Raw genomic sequence first — 13,809 nt, forward strand, 5'->3', positions numbered from 1 at the left:
ATGATGGGTCCTGCTCCCGGCTGAAAAGCTGCCCCGTTTGCAACTCTATTAATTAATCTACCCTACCTGGAGCCGGTCCACAGGGTCTCTGTGGATCAGAACCACTGATGGCCTCCAACAGCAATAACTGGAGCCCAGGTGGCATCGTGGGTGTGAGCTGGGCCGCTTGGAACCGCCAGCCCCTCCTCGGCGGAAAGAGAAGGCTTTCTACTCCCATAAACTCATTTCCACCCAGGTCCATTTTGACTCATGGAAATCCTGTAAAAAGTTACTCCCAGAAAGGTTTCTGATCTCAGAAACCCTCAGGGACAGTTCCACTCGCTCCTCTAAGGCCGCCGTGAGTCAGAATTACCTCGATGACGGTGCGTTTGGATACTTGGGGTCACTAGCAACGTGCAGCTGCTGACCACACAGTGTCGCAAACCTAAGCATCCGTACTAGGAAGACTGGGAAAGCTGCGTGATTTTGGAGCTCCGAGCCTGCCTCTCTGTTGCCACCTGTTGTTGGTAGGTACTGCCTCCGACTCAGGGGGTTCCTGTGCAGAACAGGACAAAGCACTGCCTGGTCCCGCGCCGTCCTCACAATTGGTCCCAGGCTTGAGCCCATTGTTGCAGCCACCGTGTCCATCCATCTCATTACGGGCGTTCTCTTTTTGCTGACCCTCTACTTGACCACGATGTCCTTCTCCGGGGACTGGCCTCTCCTAATGGCACGTCCAAAGTACGTGAGATGACGTCGAGCCATGCTTGCTCTAAGGAGCATTCGAGCTGTACGTCTACCAAGACCAGCCTGTTCGTCCGTTGGGCAGCCCGTGGGACTCTCCATCTTCTTTGCCCGTCCCACAGTTCAAAGGCACGCATTCTCTGGTCTTCCTTATTCAATGTCCAATGTTCACAGTTCATATAAGGCGATTGGGTCAGGTGTGTCTTAGTTATCAAAATAACAGCCTTGCTTTTCAGCCCTGTAATGAGGTGCAGCAGATTTACCCGATGAAATGTGCCACTTGATCTCTCGACTGCTGCTTCCACAAGCACCGATTGGGGATCTGAGCAAGACGAAATCCTTGACGATGTCAGTCTTTTCTCCATTTATCACGAGGTTACCTCTTGGTCCACTTGCGTCTCTGGTGAAGCAAGCGCTTCAAGTCCCCCCCACTGAGCAAGCAAATTGGTGTCATCTGCATCTCGCAGGTTGCTAATGAGTCTCCTCACCATCTTGAGGCTGCGTTCTTCCACTTCTAGCCCAGCTTCTTGGAAGATTTGCTCGTTGTTGTAAACTGGGGACCCTCAGTTGTCTTCTGACTCACGGAGACACCTGTGTGTCTTCCAAGGTACCTCAACCTTTTGGTTAGCAGCCAAATGCTTTATTCGCTTTTATGCCTCTCGGGGACCCCCTTTGAGTGATAAAGGGATAGGAACAAGTGTCCCGAGTGTTAAGGTCAAATTAGCAACCAACGGAGGCTCTCACTGAAATAAACCTGATCAGGAGGCTCTTCCCCAGGTAGATGCTTCAATGCATTTCATGCCACCTATGTGGGAACCCAAGGAGCCCCCGTGGCACAGCAGGTAACTCACTGAACCGGTAACCGCATGGTCAGCAATTTGAACGCGCCAGCCACTTACTCCCCAAGAGAAAGAGGAGGCTTCCTGGTTCGACAAAGCTAGGCAGCCTCAGAAGCCCACAGGGGCAGTCCTACTCTGTCCTACGGACCTCCATGAATTTGAATGGACTGATGGTAGTGGGTGGGATGCAGGAGCCCTGAAGGTGCCGGGGTCCCAGTTGTTTGGCTGCTAACTACAAAGTCAGCAGTTCAAACACACCAGCTACCCCTTGGGAGAAAGATGAGGCAGACTGCTCGTGTACACATTTACAGTCTCGGAAACCCCAGGGAGCTGTTCTACTCTGACCGCCAGGGTCGCTGTGCACCGGCACGAACTGGAAGGAGCACCCTGCCACGACCCCCACCCTGTCCTTGTGATATCCATTTCCAAGTCTTCCCACTTCCAATTTTATAGGTGGGGCACAGTTGGTAAGCTCATCGCCAGAGTGATGGAGCTGACCCTGTGTGTGTGGGGGGGGCGGCCTGGCGCGGCAGTGAGTGAGGGAGGAGATTGAGCACTGTCGATTGACTGTCTGTCATTCTGCCTGCCCCCGCCCTCGCCCCCCTCCCCCTTCAGTTTGCAGAGAAGTTCCAGGAGGTGAAGGAAGCAGCTAGACTTGCCCGAGAGAAGTCTCAGGATGGCGGGGAGCTCACCAGCCCAGCCCTGGGGCTTGCCTCCCACCAGGTCAGTACCTGCACCCTGTCCAGATGCCCCTGAGTCATGGGCCTGAAGCCACATGGGTGCTTCAATAGGTGGGAGACCCAACAGTGTTCAGGAGCCATTACACACAGATGATACAAAACTAGAGGTGGGGCAGGGGCCGGGCCGGTGGCGAGGGTGTCACAGGAGCAGTGGTCTAGCCGCGCCTGCGGTCAAGGAGGGCCTGCAGCAGCTACGAGCGACAGAAACTAGCTCAGATTGTGCTCTGGACCTGGGCAATCAAGTTGTTCAACAGAATTGCAACTGCCCGTTGAAAAGGCTGAGGAGGGTACAGAGCAATGACCCGAGCCTCCGGATGTCTCATTGATCAAACTGTAGGCCAGGGCTGGGCATGGGAGTGTGGCGGTGTCTGTGGGGGTGCAGGGTTAAAATACAGGCTGGACCCTGTCCTCAGGGAGTTTGTGATCTGGGAGGGAGGTGCGCTGGTCAAGTGTGGATTCAGCTTGTGAGGGCTTCACGTGGGGTAGGACAGCGGAGGTTGCAGATTGTGGCCTTATCAATGGATTGAGAGGGACTCTTGAGTTTCCCTCAGGGAGTTGGTAGACTAGTCAGGGGGCAGCAGAGCCCTGGATCTGGCCCAGGGTCCCTGGAAAGCATGGGGCGTGGCCCCATGGGGCGGCGGAGAACCAGGGCCCACACCTCCATTTGAGTCTCCTGACCTGTCAGTAAGGACCCCACTAGCATAGCCCGGATCCCCTTTAGTCCAGCCTTGATCAGCTTAAAGTCACCACCCAGCCTGTTCCTTCCCGCAGGTGCCGCCGAGCCCCCTCGTTAGTGCCAACGGCCCCCCCAGCGACGAGAAACTGTTCCGCAGCCAGAGCGCGGACGCCCCGGGGCCCGCGGAGCGCGAGCGGCTCAAGAAGATGCTGTCGGAGGGGTGAGGGGCCTGTGGGCGGGACTTCGAGAAGGGGCGGGCCGGAGGGCCGGCGGTGGGCGTGGCTAACCTAAACGCAGCGGTTCCGAGCGCGTAAGGGGCGGGGCCCGGGCGGAGTAAAGGGGAGGGAGTCGCAGGCTGAGGGCGTGGCCTGGGCGGTGGGAGGAGCTGGCTCCGGGCTCCGTTCCCGCGTCCGACAGTCTCCAGCTGTGGCCACAGCCCTGTCCAGTCCACGCCTACGTGGGCTGAACGTCTCGGCACCTCGCTCCCCTGGGTCTCTGTCTCCGCCAAAGCCACGCCCCTGATCTCAGCCTCCCCCTATCCCCCTCCGGCTTCTGCCCGCCTCCATCAGTGTAGCTAGGCAACCTGCGGTCCAGTTCCCCCAGGACCCTGCCTCCGCTGACCCCCTTCTGTGCCACCCCAGCTCGGTGGGCGAGGTGCAGTGGGAGGCCGAGTTCTTCGCGCTGCAGGACAGCAACAACAAGTTGGCGGGCGCCCTGCGGGAGGCCAACGCAGCGGCCGCGCAGTGGAGGCAGCAGCTGGAGGCCCAGCGGGTGGAGGCTGAGCGGCTGCGGCAGCGGGTGAGGGCGTCGACCTTCCCAGACACCCTCTCACGGCGCGCCCGCTGGGCTGGACTTGAGGGCTGGCCGGACCTGTCCTCTGACCTCAGTCTCTATTAGATGGATTTGAGACCACACCCCACACCCCAAAGCGTTGGTCAGACCCCTCTCCGAGTGCATAGAGGTGCGGGCTGGGGTGGCCCCAACCAGGGCGGGTACCCTGGGTCAGGGGGTGGAGGAGTGGGCTGTGGGAGCTCAACTCTGTCCTGCACAGGTGGCCGAGCTAGAGAGCCAGGCAACATCGGAGCCTCCTGAGGCTGGCGAGAAGGAACGGCGCCAGTCCCTGGAGCAGCTGGAGGCATTGGTACAAACCAGGGACCAGGTGTGTGCCCGCCTGCTTTGCCTTCCCTAACCTCCTTCCCAGGAGCCAGAACCAGAGCCAACCTGGTGACCCCTCCCCTCTAGGAGATCCAGACACTCAAGAGCCAGACAGGGGGATCCCGGGAGACCCCGGACATAGGGGAGCGTGAAGAGACCCAGCAGAAGGTGCAGGTGTGTGAGCCACGGCAGGTGGAGGTGGGTGGGTGACCCCCCTGAAATTCCGTCTCCAGCCCAAGCCGTGGAACAGGCCTGAAGAGCCCACGTGGCACAAGCAGTTTGTACTTGAGTACCCACCCCAAGGTTGGAGGTTTGAATCTACCCCCAAAAGACCCGTTAGTCTACTTCCAGAAAGATCCCACCACTGCCATTGAGCTGATTCGAATTCATGACCCCATGTTTCTGAGACTAAAGGTTCATGGGAGCAGACAGCCTCCTCTCCTCTGTGGTGTGGCTGATGGGTTTGAACCACTGGTTAGTCATTGGAAACCCCCGGGGAGTTATCATAAGCTGAGGGCAGACAACACCTGGATGGCCTGGCTTTGGGTCAAACTTTCACTCAAGAACCATTTAGGGGTACATCTGTGAGCCTTGCATGTGGAGAATCAAAGGTTGGGTGTTCCTCAACAGATCCTGGGGAGGAGAGGTTAAGGAAATCCTGCTGTTGTCTCTTGGGCGGACAGAACAATATTTGCAAAAGCCCTGGGGTGGACCCAAGTTGCACAGTCCAGAAACCAGCAGGCCAAGGAGGCAGACTCCAGAGGAGCCAAGGGGGAGGGGAATGGAGGTTGGGGTAGAGGCCCCACTGCCTGCCCTCTCCTTGCAGGACCTGGAGAGCCGGAATTCTGAGCTGGAACACCAGCTTCGAGTGTCGGAGCACAGCCTGGAGGAGGCCCGGGCAGAGCGGGAGCGGGCCAGGGCTGAGGTGGCGCGGGCCACGCAGCTGCTAGACGTCAAGCTGTTTGAGCTGAGCGAGCTGCGGGAGGGCCTGGCTCGCCTGGCGGAGGGCACATCCTGAGCTGGCTGCTGGGGGCCAGCGGGGCTGGTTCTGAATGGAGAGATGCCCAGGGTGTGGTCTGGCAGAGTCAGGGCCCGACTGCCTTGGCAGGAACTAGGGCAGGGTCCCAGTTTGGCCCTTACTGCTCCCACCAGGGTGTCTCTGAGCTTCTCGTGTAGTTTCTAGAATCCTGGGGTGCACATCGGCACTCTGATTACATTTCCAAGTGTGGACACAAGTGTCTGTGTGGTGTGTGGAGACCTAACTGTTGTCGCCGCCCCTGTCCCCAGACCCAAGGTATACTTGTGGTGCTCAGCCAGCCCCCCTGTGGCAAGGAGGAAGCTTGGGGACTTCCATGGCTGGGTGTCTGTCCTGTTGGGCTCAGGCCTTGGCTGTCAGACCGTTTGGCCTTGACTGCTGTCCATGCAGGCTGAGGGGATGGCAGCCTCGCGAAGCTGCAGGCTTCTTGTCAGGATAGGTTGGTATGCATATGCCACAAGCCCCAGGTGCATCAGGTGGGCAGGCACGGAAGTGGAGGATATGGCTGTGTCCAGTGGGCACCGGCTGGTTCTCGGGGTGACCTGTCAGATCAGGACACCCAGGGGGTGGAGGAAGGGGGGCATCACTGGCTGGATCTGGCAGCAAGACCGTCTATCTGCCGACCTGGGCCAGGTAAACAGCGAGAAGACAGTGGTAGTGGGGAGATTCTGGGGACTTGAAATGTGCAGGTGACCACTCTCTCCTCCCTGTGCCCAGACTCAGAGTCCAAGCCAAGATGGCAAAAGGCACATTTATTGAGCACCTCCATGTGACATGTTACACTGGAGGCTCACGAGTGCCCTCCCCATTGAAATGAGGTGAACTCTCCCATGATCCCCCGAGACAGGGAGAATCCAAGGCCAAAGGGCTATGATGTGTGGAGCTGGCTCCGATCTCAGAGCTGTGGCTTAGTCAGGGGCTGAGGGACAGAGGCATGGGCTTCCAGGCAGACTTGGGGGACAGCTGTGCCCAGAGGAAACAGGTCTGGGTGCCTCAACAAGCCCCTCAGACCCTTGGCTCAAGGATAGAGTCCCAGTGGGCCCTGAGTGGGCAGGAGCCTCGGTGGCCTCAGGCCTGGCCCTGGGTATTCGAGGCAGTGTGTGACCCTGGCTGGGCCCTGGAAGGGCGCCCCTTTGGCCCCCGGCCAGCCTTCTGCCGGTGCAGTGTCTGCTCCACCTTCTCCTTGAAGCGCCTGTTCTTCTGTTTGATCTTGGCCAGCTCGGCCTTACGCTTGGCCTCCAGGTCAGGGTCCTGCAAGCGGGGGCCAGAAATGGTGGTGAGTGGGGTACCTGCCCAGAGCCCTGGCCCCGCCCTCCAGCAGGTCTCACCTTCCCCTCCAGGATCAGCTGTTTCCGCTTGTTGATTTCCTTTTTCTCGTCAAAGTTGGTCGCCTCCAATTTCTACGGGGGAGTGGGGTGGGGTGGGGTAGGGGCAGGATGGTCACAGGGGCCCACTTCCAGGGAGCAGCTCGCCATCCCCACCCCAACTCCACCCCAACTCACAATCTCACATTCCCGCCGCACCACGTTGACCTGCGTGAGGATCTGCAGCACCTCTGCCTCCTCCACTGAGAACTCGTCCAACTTCTTCTCTGGAGGGCAGGGGCGGGACCACAGTGGGAGTGAGCTCCCCGTGTGGTGGGGCATACAAGGTGTACAGTAGTGGTGAGGCCTCGGGGGGGCCATCAGGCAGAGGATGGGTAAGGGACGGGGTCACAGCAGCCCATGGGGAGAGGCCCAGCGAGATGGCCCGGCTACCAGCCCACCAACAGCTGTAACTCACTGATCTGCTCCTCGATGGCGTGGACCAGATGGATGTCGTACTGGGTCACCAGTGTGATGGCCATGCCCTGCCGCCCTGTGGAGGCACCGCAGTCAGTCACCTGCTATGTGCCTGGACTGAAACATGGGCAGCAGAGGGCCAGGGCCCAAGTCTAGAGTCAGGGGTCCCTGTTGGCTGGGCCTCCGGGTGGGGCTCTGCAGGCAGCCCAGTGACCACCCAAATGTGCCTTCTTGGCCCTGCAGCCTGGGCACCCAGCTGCAGCTACATTAGCATTTAGCCCCGGAGCCTCATCTGGAACCCCATGCTCAGAGTTTACACCCACTCGGTGGTGGTAACCCCCGACTCCCGTTGGCACTGACAGCTGAAGAACGATTTTATGGGGTTCAACTGTGTGACTCTTGAAACAGCCCTAGGGGGCTCTGCCCTTCGCCACCCCCAAACTCAGACCTTCTTGAGGCTTTGGGGTGAGGGGATCTCCAGGGACACCCTCCCCAGTAGGCTGAATAGCAGACAGAATAACATGGGGTGGGGGTACCTCAATGGCATTGTAGAGTGGCATTTGGGGACATGTGTGGCAGCATCCTACGGGCTGGGGCACAGAAATCCACTCACAGCCGCGATGGGCAATAAGCGGGGATAAGATGGGGCCAGAGTCTTACCTGCCCGGGCTGTGCGGCCCACTCGATGGATGTAGATCTTGGGCAACCCCGGGGTGTTGTGGTTGATGACCACCTGCACGGTGGGGATGTCCAGGCCCCTGGAGGAAGAGACAGGGCAGCTCAGTGCCCAGTGGGGAGCTGGAAGCCAGGGCTTGGAGAGGGGTGGAGCCAGCCCACAGACCACTCACCGAGATGCCACGTCCGTTGCGATCAGGATCCGGTAGATACTGGACTTGAACTTGGCTAGAGCAGCAAAGCGTTCTTTCTGCAGCAGGGCAGGGAGAGCAAGTCAGGGAGCTCCTCAGTCACACGTGGGCAAATCCTGGGTGAGGACCACGCAGGGGCAGGACGGTCTGCCCACGTGGGGATCACAAGAAGGCAGGCGCTAGGACCAAGGTGCAGCAGATGGCAGGAGACCCAGACTGGGAGGTGGAAGAGCGCCCCAGCCCGGCACCGCACCTGTTTCATCATCGAGTGCAGCGCCACCGTGGGGAAGTTGAACTTGCGCAGCATCATGCACAGGATCTGGCAGGTCCTGGTGGGGAGGAAGGTTCTGGTCGGCCTTTCCCATCCATCCCCACAGACCTACCCACCGGAGAAGCCTCTTTGCTAACCCTGCCCCCGATCTCGGATAGGTTGGAGCTATCCTGGGACCACTGCTGACTGGGATGCAAGCTCGGCTGGGGTTGTGGGTCAGGAAGGCAGGGCAAAAGGAGAATCTTCAATGGGAATCCCCTGCAGGTTGCTGGATCCCGCCGTGCCCGACAGCTGATTTACACCCAGACTTCTCCGTTCTGAGGAACTGATACACCTTGGAAGCAGCATCTTAAGAGGGATATAGCCACATGGAGAGTTACCCAGTATGGCACGGCCCATCTGACCTCTGCCCTCCTGTCTGGCTCAGAAATAGCCTGAAGATTTCTTTTCCCTTAACTTTCAGATTCTTGACAAGTTCCCCCACCCCAGGTCAGCACCGAATTAAGGGTCTGATGGGAGGGTGGTCCTCCTATGACATGAGGACAACAGGGTGACAGTATAGCCCTGGGTGTGGGGGCCAATGTCCACAGGCTCTCAGCCACACTGGAGATAGGCCTGGGGGGCCGAGCAAGGCAGTTGACACCTGCAGGGTTCCTCAGATGGCTGACGGCCCAGCCCTCGTGGTTCAGGGGGGAGCCACAGGAGCCAGGGCAACAAACCAAAACTGACCAGCTGCTGCCAAGTCCATGTGACACGGGGCAAGCCCCGGGGTCAGAATGGAGCCAGGCCCCGCAGGGTTTCCAAGTGCCTGACCTTTTAGAAGGAGCCTCGGTAGTGAAGGGATTACAGGCAGGGCTGCTCACTGCGGGGTCAGCTGTTGGAGACCCCCGTCACACCTTGGGAGAAAGACCACGCTTTCTATTCCCGGATAGAGTGGCAGTCAGAGACCCATGGGGCAGTGCCGCCCTGTCCTATCTAGTCGCTCTGAGTCAATGTCGACTCGCTGGCAGTGAGCTGGGTTTTTGGATCTTTCAGAAGCAGATCACTAGGCTTTCAAGTGACCTTCGAGTGACCTCAGAACTCCCACCTCTTGGTCAGCGGCTGGGTGGGCTCATCGGGCAGTGACCTCAGCGAAGCCCCGAGGGCCTGCAGGGGCAGGCAGCTGCTTGGGTGGGGCAAGCCACGGGGTCATCCTGGAGGTCAGGCACACTCACTTGCAGGTATTGGTGAAGATGATGATGGACCAGTCCTCATGCTCATCCTGGAAGCCCTGGATCAGGTGCACCAGGTAGGCGTCCTTCACCTTCTCGGGGACCAGCAGATAGCGCTGGTCCAGCTGCTCCACTGTGCGAACCCTGGGGGCACCGGGGGCACCAGCATCGGTCTCATGTCCTTCGAGGGGACTGGCCATGCCCCCACCCCGGCAGCTGGCACTCACGGAGCCTGGGCCTCCCAAAAGAAGGGCTGGTTGGTGGCAAGGCCCTGCAACTCGCGTAGTGTGTCCGTCAGCGTGGCGCTGAACAGCAGGGTCTGCCTGCGCGCCGGCACCGCCCCCAGGATGGCCTCCAGGTCTGCGGTGAAGTCCGTGCAGCCTTGTTCCAGCAGCCGGTCCGCCTCATCCAGCACCTGCGCAGAGGCTGGTGAGGCCTGGCCGGGCCCACCCACCCGGCTCACACTCGTCTTCCCAGCCTCCCTTCCTGCCTAGCCCCCGCCTGGAGCTGCCCCATGTTCTACAGGGTCTTAGCTGCCCCCAGGCCCCAGGGGGGTGGGGCTGACTCACCAGGAAGCGGATCTTCTTGATGCTGAAGGTGTTGGAGCTGCGCAGGTGGTCGGCCAGGCGTCCCGGTGTGGCAATGACCACATGTGGCTTCCGAGAGAGCTCCAGCGCCTGAGCCACCATGTCTGGTTGGGGGGTGTGAGGTAGTTAGGTACGAATCTGGGTGGAGGAGGAACTGCAGGGTCCTACGCCCCAGAGCCTCCCTGGCCTCGCCATACCCATGCCGCCGACAATGATACAGTCTTTCAAGCCCAGAGGCTTGCCCAGGACCCGGAACTGCTCAGCGATCTGGTAGGCCAGCTCCCTGTGGTTGGCAGAGGGTGGGCCAAGTCAGGAGGGGGGTCTTGTCTGACTGCTACCACAGGGCACCCCCCCCCAGAGCCCCTGGTCTCCCACCTAGGTCTCCCTGTGACCTGAGCTGAATGTATGGAGTCCGTCCCCATCCTATGGCCCCTCCTGCCAGTCTTAGCCAAATCCGTACCATGTCCTTTTCTCAGCAATGGCCTTGCCACCTGGTCACCCAAACCGGAGACCTGAGCAGGGTTGGTCCCTCCTCTCTCTCCCCACAGCCCAGCAAGCCCATCCAGGTCCCCATCCTTCCTTCTGCCCACATGCTGTCAGAACCAACTCTGTTCCTCCCTGCTTTCAGCCTGGCAGCTCCCTGTTCCGGAAGGCCGTTCCCCACACTTGTCCTTTGGTCAGCTCTTGTCATCTATCAAGGTCCCCCCCCCCACCCGCCCCTTTCTGAAGCCTTCCTTATCTTCTCTCTCCAGTTAAACTTAAAGACACCCCATTAGTCAGGCCTATTACACAACTTACCTCTCAGTTTGCTGATGGTTATACTTGTCTGCCAAGGCCTTAGGCTCTCCCAGGGCTCTGAGACTGGGCCCAGCCCCGCCTGGCCAGCGCTCACCCTGACCTAGCCTCCACTGAGTCCTCCCCACACACCAGGTCGGTCTTTCTGCAGCATTCTGAACAGGCAGCCGTGGTGTCTGTCCCCATTTCACACATGGCACAGGTACAGTCCCAAAAGAACATGCTGGTTTATGGCACTCAGGGGTCCTACCTGGTGGGCGTCAGGACCAGGCAAAAGATGCCGTAGGGATCCTCAGACAGCTTCTGCAGGATGGGCAGGACAAACGCTGCTGTCTTGCCACTGCCGGTTTTGGCACAGCCCAGGCAGTCCCGACCTAGCGGAGGACAGACCAGCATCAACACCTCCAGGGGCTGACAAATGGTCCCATCAGGCACAAATAGCTCACATGAATGGAAGTCCCTGGGTGATGCCGAAGATGAACATGCTCAACTGCTAACCAAAGGCACCCTGAGGCACCCCAGAAGACAGACCTAGTGATCTACATCTGAAAAAGCATCCACTGACCATCCCTGGAGCCCTGCTCTACTCTGATGCCCACGAGTCAGTCAACGCCACAGCCTGAACCTTAATGAGCAGCTCCTGGCCTATGTATTTGCATACAGGCCACACTGGTGAGAACGTGACCAGTGAGGGGCTGTTGTGTCCTCACTTAATAGAGTGGGACACTGAGTCTTGAGGCTTTCCCCAAGACGGGAGTGGAAGCCACGTCCAGTGGAGACCACCACACTGCTAACCAACACCTCCTTCAGACTCCCTTTTCCAACCCACATTCTGAATTTATTATCCTTTCTTTCTCCCCCCGCCCCCTTTAATCCTTAAACTTGTCAGATCTATTTGGTCTCCACGATGTCCCCCAAATCAAACACCGATCAGTACCGTTTAGCTGGTTACTAAATAAAAAGCCAGCTCTGGAGGTGGGAGGCTGCTGACACCTCTGAACATTTCTAACGGCAAAATGGGGTTGAGCCAGAAAAGCGGAGAGAAGGGCAGACACAGGATCACTAAGCACTGGATTTATTACCAACTTTGACAGCTTTAAACTCCTCGTTTATAAAAAGAGAGGCGAGAGTCATACCAGATGACTTTCCACGATACCATCGTTTCGCCGTGCATCATCCCATCCTTAAGTCATGTGTCTGCCAACTCACAGCTACTCAGCCACACAGCCAGCTTCACCCTGTCGGCCTCGGGCCCCCAGGAGGCCCTCCAGCCCAGGAGTCCAGGGCTGCCCCTCCCCTCGCGGGAGCGGCACGGGCTAAGGCTGCGAGAAGGGGACACGGGACCGCCTCCTGGGAAAGCGGCCGGCACACTCACCCTCCAAGATGGCAGGAATGCAGCCGAGCTGGACGGGCGTAGGCTGCTTCAAACCCAGCTGCCGACATTGTTCCATGAGCCACGAAGACAGCCCGAGCTCCGCAAAGCTAGCCATCGTCGCCGCCAGCCACCGGGCGTGTGGGAGCCGTGCTTCCGGCGCGCGCTGATGACGTTTCGAAAGCTCTCCGTTCATTGGTCCTGCCTCCCGTGTGGTCCCACCTTCCCCGCGGAGTGCAGGCGACGCTACTGTGGCCTCCCTTCAATCCTATTGGCTCGCAGACGGGATTAAACTACGACTCCCAGGATGCACGGCGAGACACGCCCCCTTGCTACCCTGCCCCTGTGCCCGTACGTACGTGAGCTTTCCTGTCGGTCTCCTTCCGGTCACTCGGCAAGAATAAACTCCATTTCCCGGCGTGCTCCTGCTTCGGGCCTACGTGTCCCTCCGGAAAGAGCAGCGGGCGGGACGACAGCAACATGGCGCCCCCAGCCCCCGGCCCGGCCACTGGCTCCGGGGACGTGGACGAGCTATTCGACGTGAAGAACGCCTTCTACATCGGCAGCTACCAGCAGTGCATCAACGAGGCTCAGCGAGTGAAGGTGCGGCCGCGCCGGCGCGGGGGCCTTTGGGATGGAGGCGGCGGCCGCTTCCGGGTAGCCGCGCTCAATTGCTACGTGCGCCCCGCCAGGGCTCCTCTTTAGACTGCAGCGCTGAATTAGTAGATGATCTTTTTAAATGAAAAGCTGAAACAGTGTACCCCGAGCTCTTAGATCCGCACCCCTGAGTGCATTCGCGTGAGATACTTGCTCTGCTTTAATAATAATGGCCATTAGACGTCTGGTGTGTCCCGCACACATCCCACAACACTCGGCGAGGGACTGGTGTTTTAACTGTATTTCACAGATGCGCACTCCGTCCTGAGTCGCTTCCCCTATTATGTTTTGCCTGCTAGCTTCGCCGTTTCTGTCAAAGCTCACGCGTTCCTTCGTTCATTCAATAAAGCATTCATTGAAGGTCGGAAAGGGCCAGCGAATGTGTCCTTGCTGGACTCGGAGCAATAACAAGCAGACAAACCCCCAGCCCTCCTGGAAACCCCAGCCCAGCAGAAGAGACAGTTGGCAGAGAAAGCGCCGAGGAAGCCATGGGACGAGGGATGAGCTTGGCTGTTTCTTATTGTTCGCTGCCGGGTGGTTGGCTTGAATTCTTGTAGCACAAAAAGACAGCCCTGGGCTGTCCATTCCATTGTTCCGGCTTTCTGAGGGCTTTCCCACGTGGGGCACCGATCTCTCCCTACCCCTGTGGGAAGGTAGTCTATTGTGATCCACATAATTTTCACTGACTGATATTCAGCATTGGATCACCAGGCTTTTCCCACTGAAACACCCACCCTGCTGGTGTTTGGAATCCTGGAAACGAGGCTTCCAGGACCATGACAGCACCCAAGCCACCCAGGAAGATACACTGCTTGGCTGTTCCAGTGTTGGGGTGTCCGTAGTTCAGTGTGGCAGGACTCAGCCAGCGAGTGAGGCAGGTGACAAGAGGGGGAGCCTCAGGGCCTTTTGGAATGAGTGTGGACTTTGCTGTCATTTTTGAGGTTGAGCCTTTAAAGCAGAATGAACATGACAGCAGCCTTACCGTCTTCCACAGCATCTTGTCCAAAGACCATAAACAAGAAGGCGTCCCGTGTGTAATTACAGTGTGTTCTGGGTACTACCTGTGGCCCTGCGCCCTGTGGGAGAGGTCTTGCCCACCC

General features: G+C 58.8%; 3 protein-coding genes across 4 annotated transcripts in view; 2 read left to right on the forward strand and 1 right to left on the reverse strand.

Annotated features, from left to right (window-relative positions):
• The window catches only part of HOMER3 (homer scaffold protein 3), a 14,085-nt gene extending 8,722 nt beyond the window's left edge, over positions 1-5,363 (forward strand). For both annotated transcript variants that reach the window (XM_045299016.1, XM_004705519.2), the window contains 6 exons: positions 2,178-2,285; positions 3,074-3,198; positions 3,620-3,776; positions 4,030-4,137; positions 4,221-4,307; positions 4,960-5,363. In XM_045299016.1, the coding sequence (XP_045154951.1) occupies positions 2,178-2,285; positions 3,074-3,198; positions 3,620-3,776; positions 4,030-4,137; positions 4,221-4,307; positions 4,960-5,151 (777 nt within the window). In that variant the 3' untranslated portion in view covers positions 5,152-5,363. The remainder of the gene's footprint in view (positions 1-2,177; positions 2,286-3,073; positions 3,199-3,619; positions 3,777-4,029; positions 4,138-4,220; positions 4,308-4,959) is intronic.
• Positions 5,364-5,901: 538 nt separating this feature from the next.
• Positions 5,902-12,181, reverse strand: DDX49 (DEAD-box helicase 49). Its single transcript, XM_004705244.3, has 13 exons — positions 12,056-12,181; positions 10,931-11,054; positions 10,083-10,168; positions 9,868-9,989; positions 9,526-9,713; positions 9,302-9,442; positions 8,070-8,145; positions 7,799-7,875; positions 7,611-7,708; positions 6,952-7,026; positions 6,672-6,760; positions 6,498-6,569; positions 5,902-6,420 (listed from the first exon to the last, which is right to left on the reverse strand). The coding sequence occupies exons 1-13, from the start codon at positions 12,168-12,170 to the stop codon at positions 6,238-6,240; spliced, it is 1,446 nt and encodes a 481-aa protein (XP_004705301.1). The 5' UTR covers positions 12,171-12,181; the 3' UTR covers positions 5,902-6,237.
• A 310-nt stretch (positions 12,182-12,491) lies between these two features.
• COPE (COPI coat complex subunit epsilon) overlaps positions 12,492-13,809 on the forward strand; it is a 7,899-nt gene continuing 6,581 nt past the window's right edge. The window contains exon 1 of the mRNA XM_004705245.3: positions 12,492-12,655. Within this exon, the coding sequence (XP_004705302.1) occupies positions 12,533-12,655 (123 nt within the window). The 5' untranslated portion in view covers positions 12,492-12,532. The remainder of the gene's footprint in view (positions 12,656-13,809) is intronic.

Source organism: Echinops telfairi, unplaced genomic scaffold (assembly GCF_000313985.2).
Source record: "Echinops telfairi isolate 266 unplaced genomic scaffold, ASM31398v2 ScPeMD7_7457;HRSCAF=8495, whole genome shotgun sequence".
NCBI classification, from domain to species: Eukaryota; Metazoa; Chordata; class Mammalia; order Afrosoricida; family Tenrecidae; genus Echinops; species Echinops telfairi.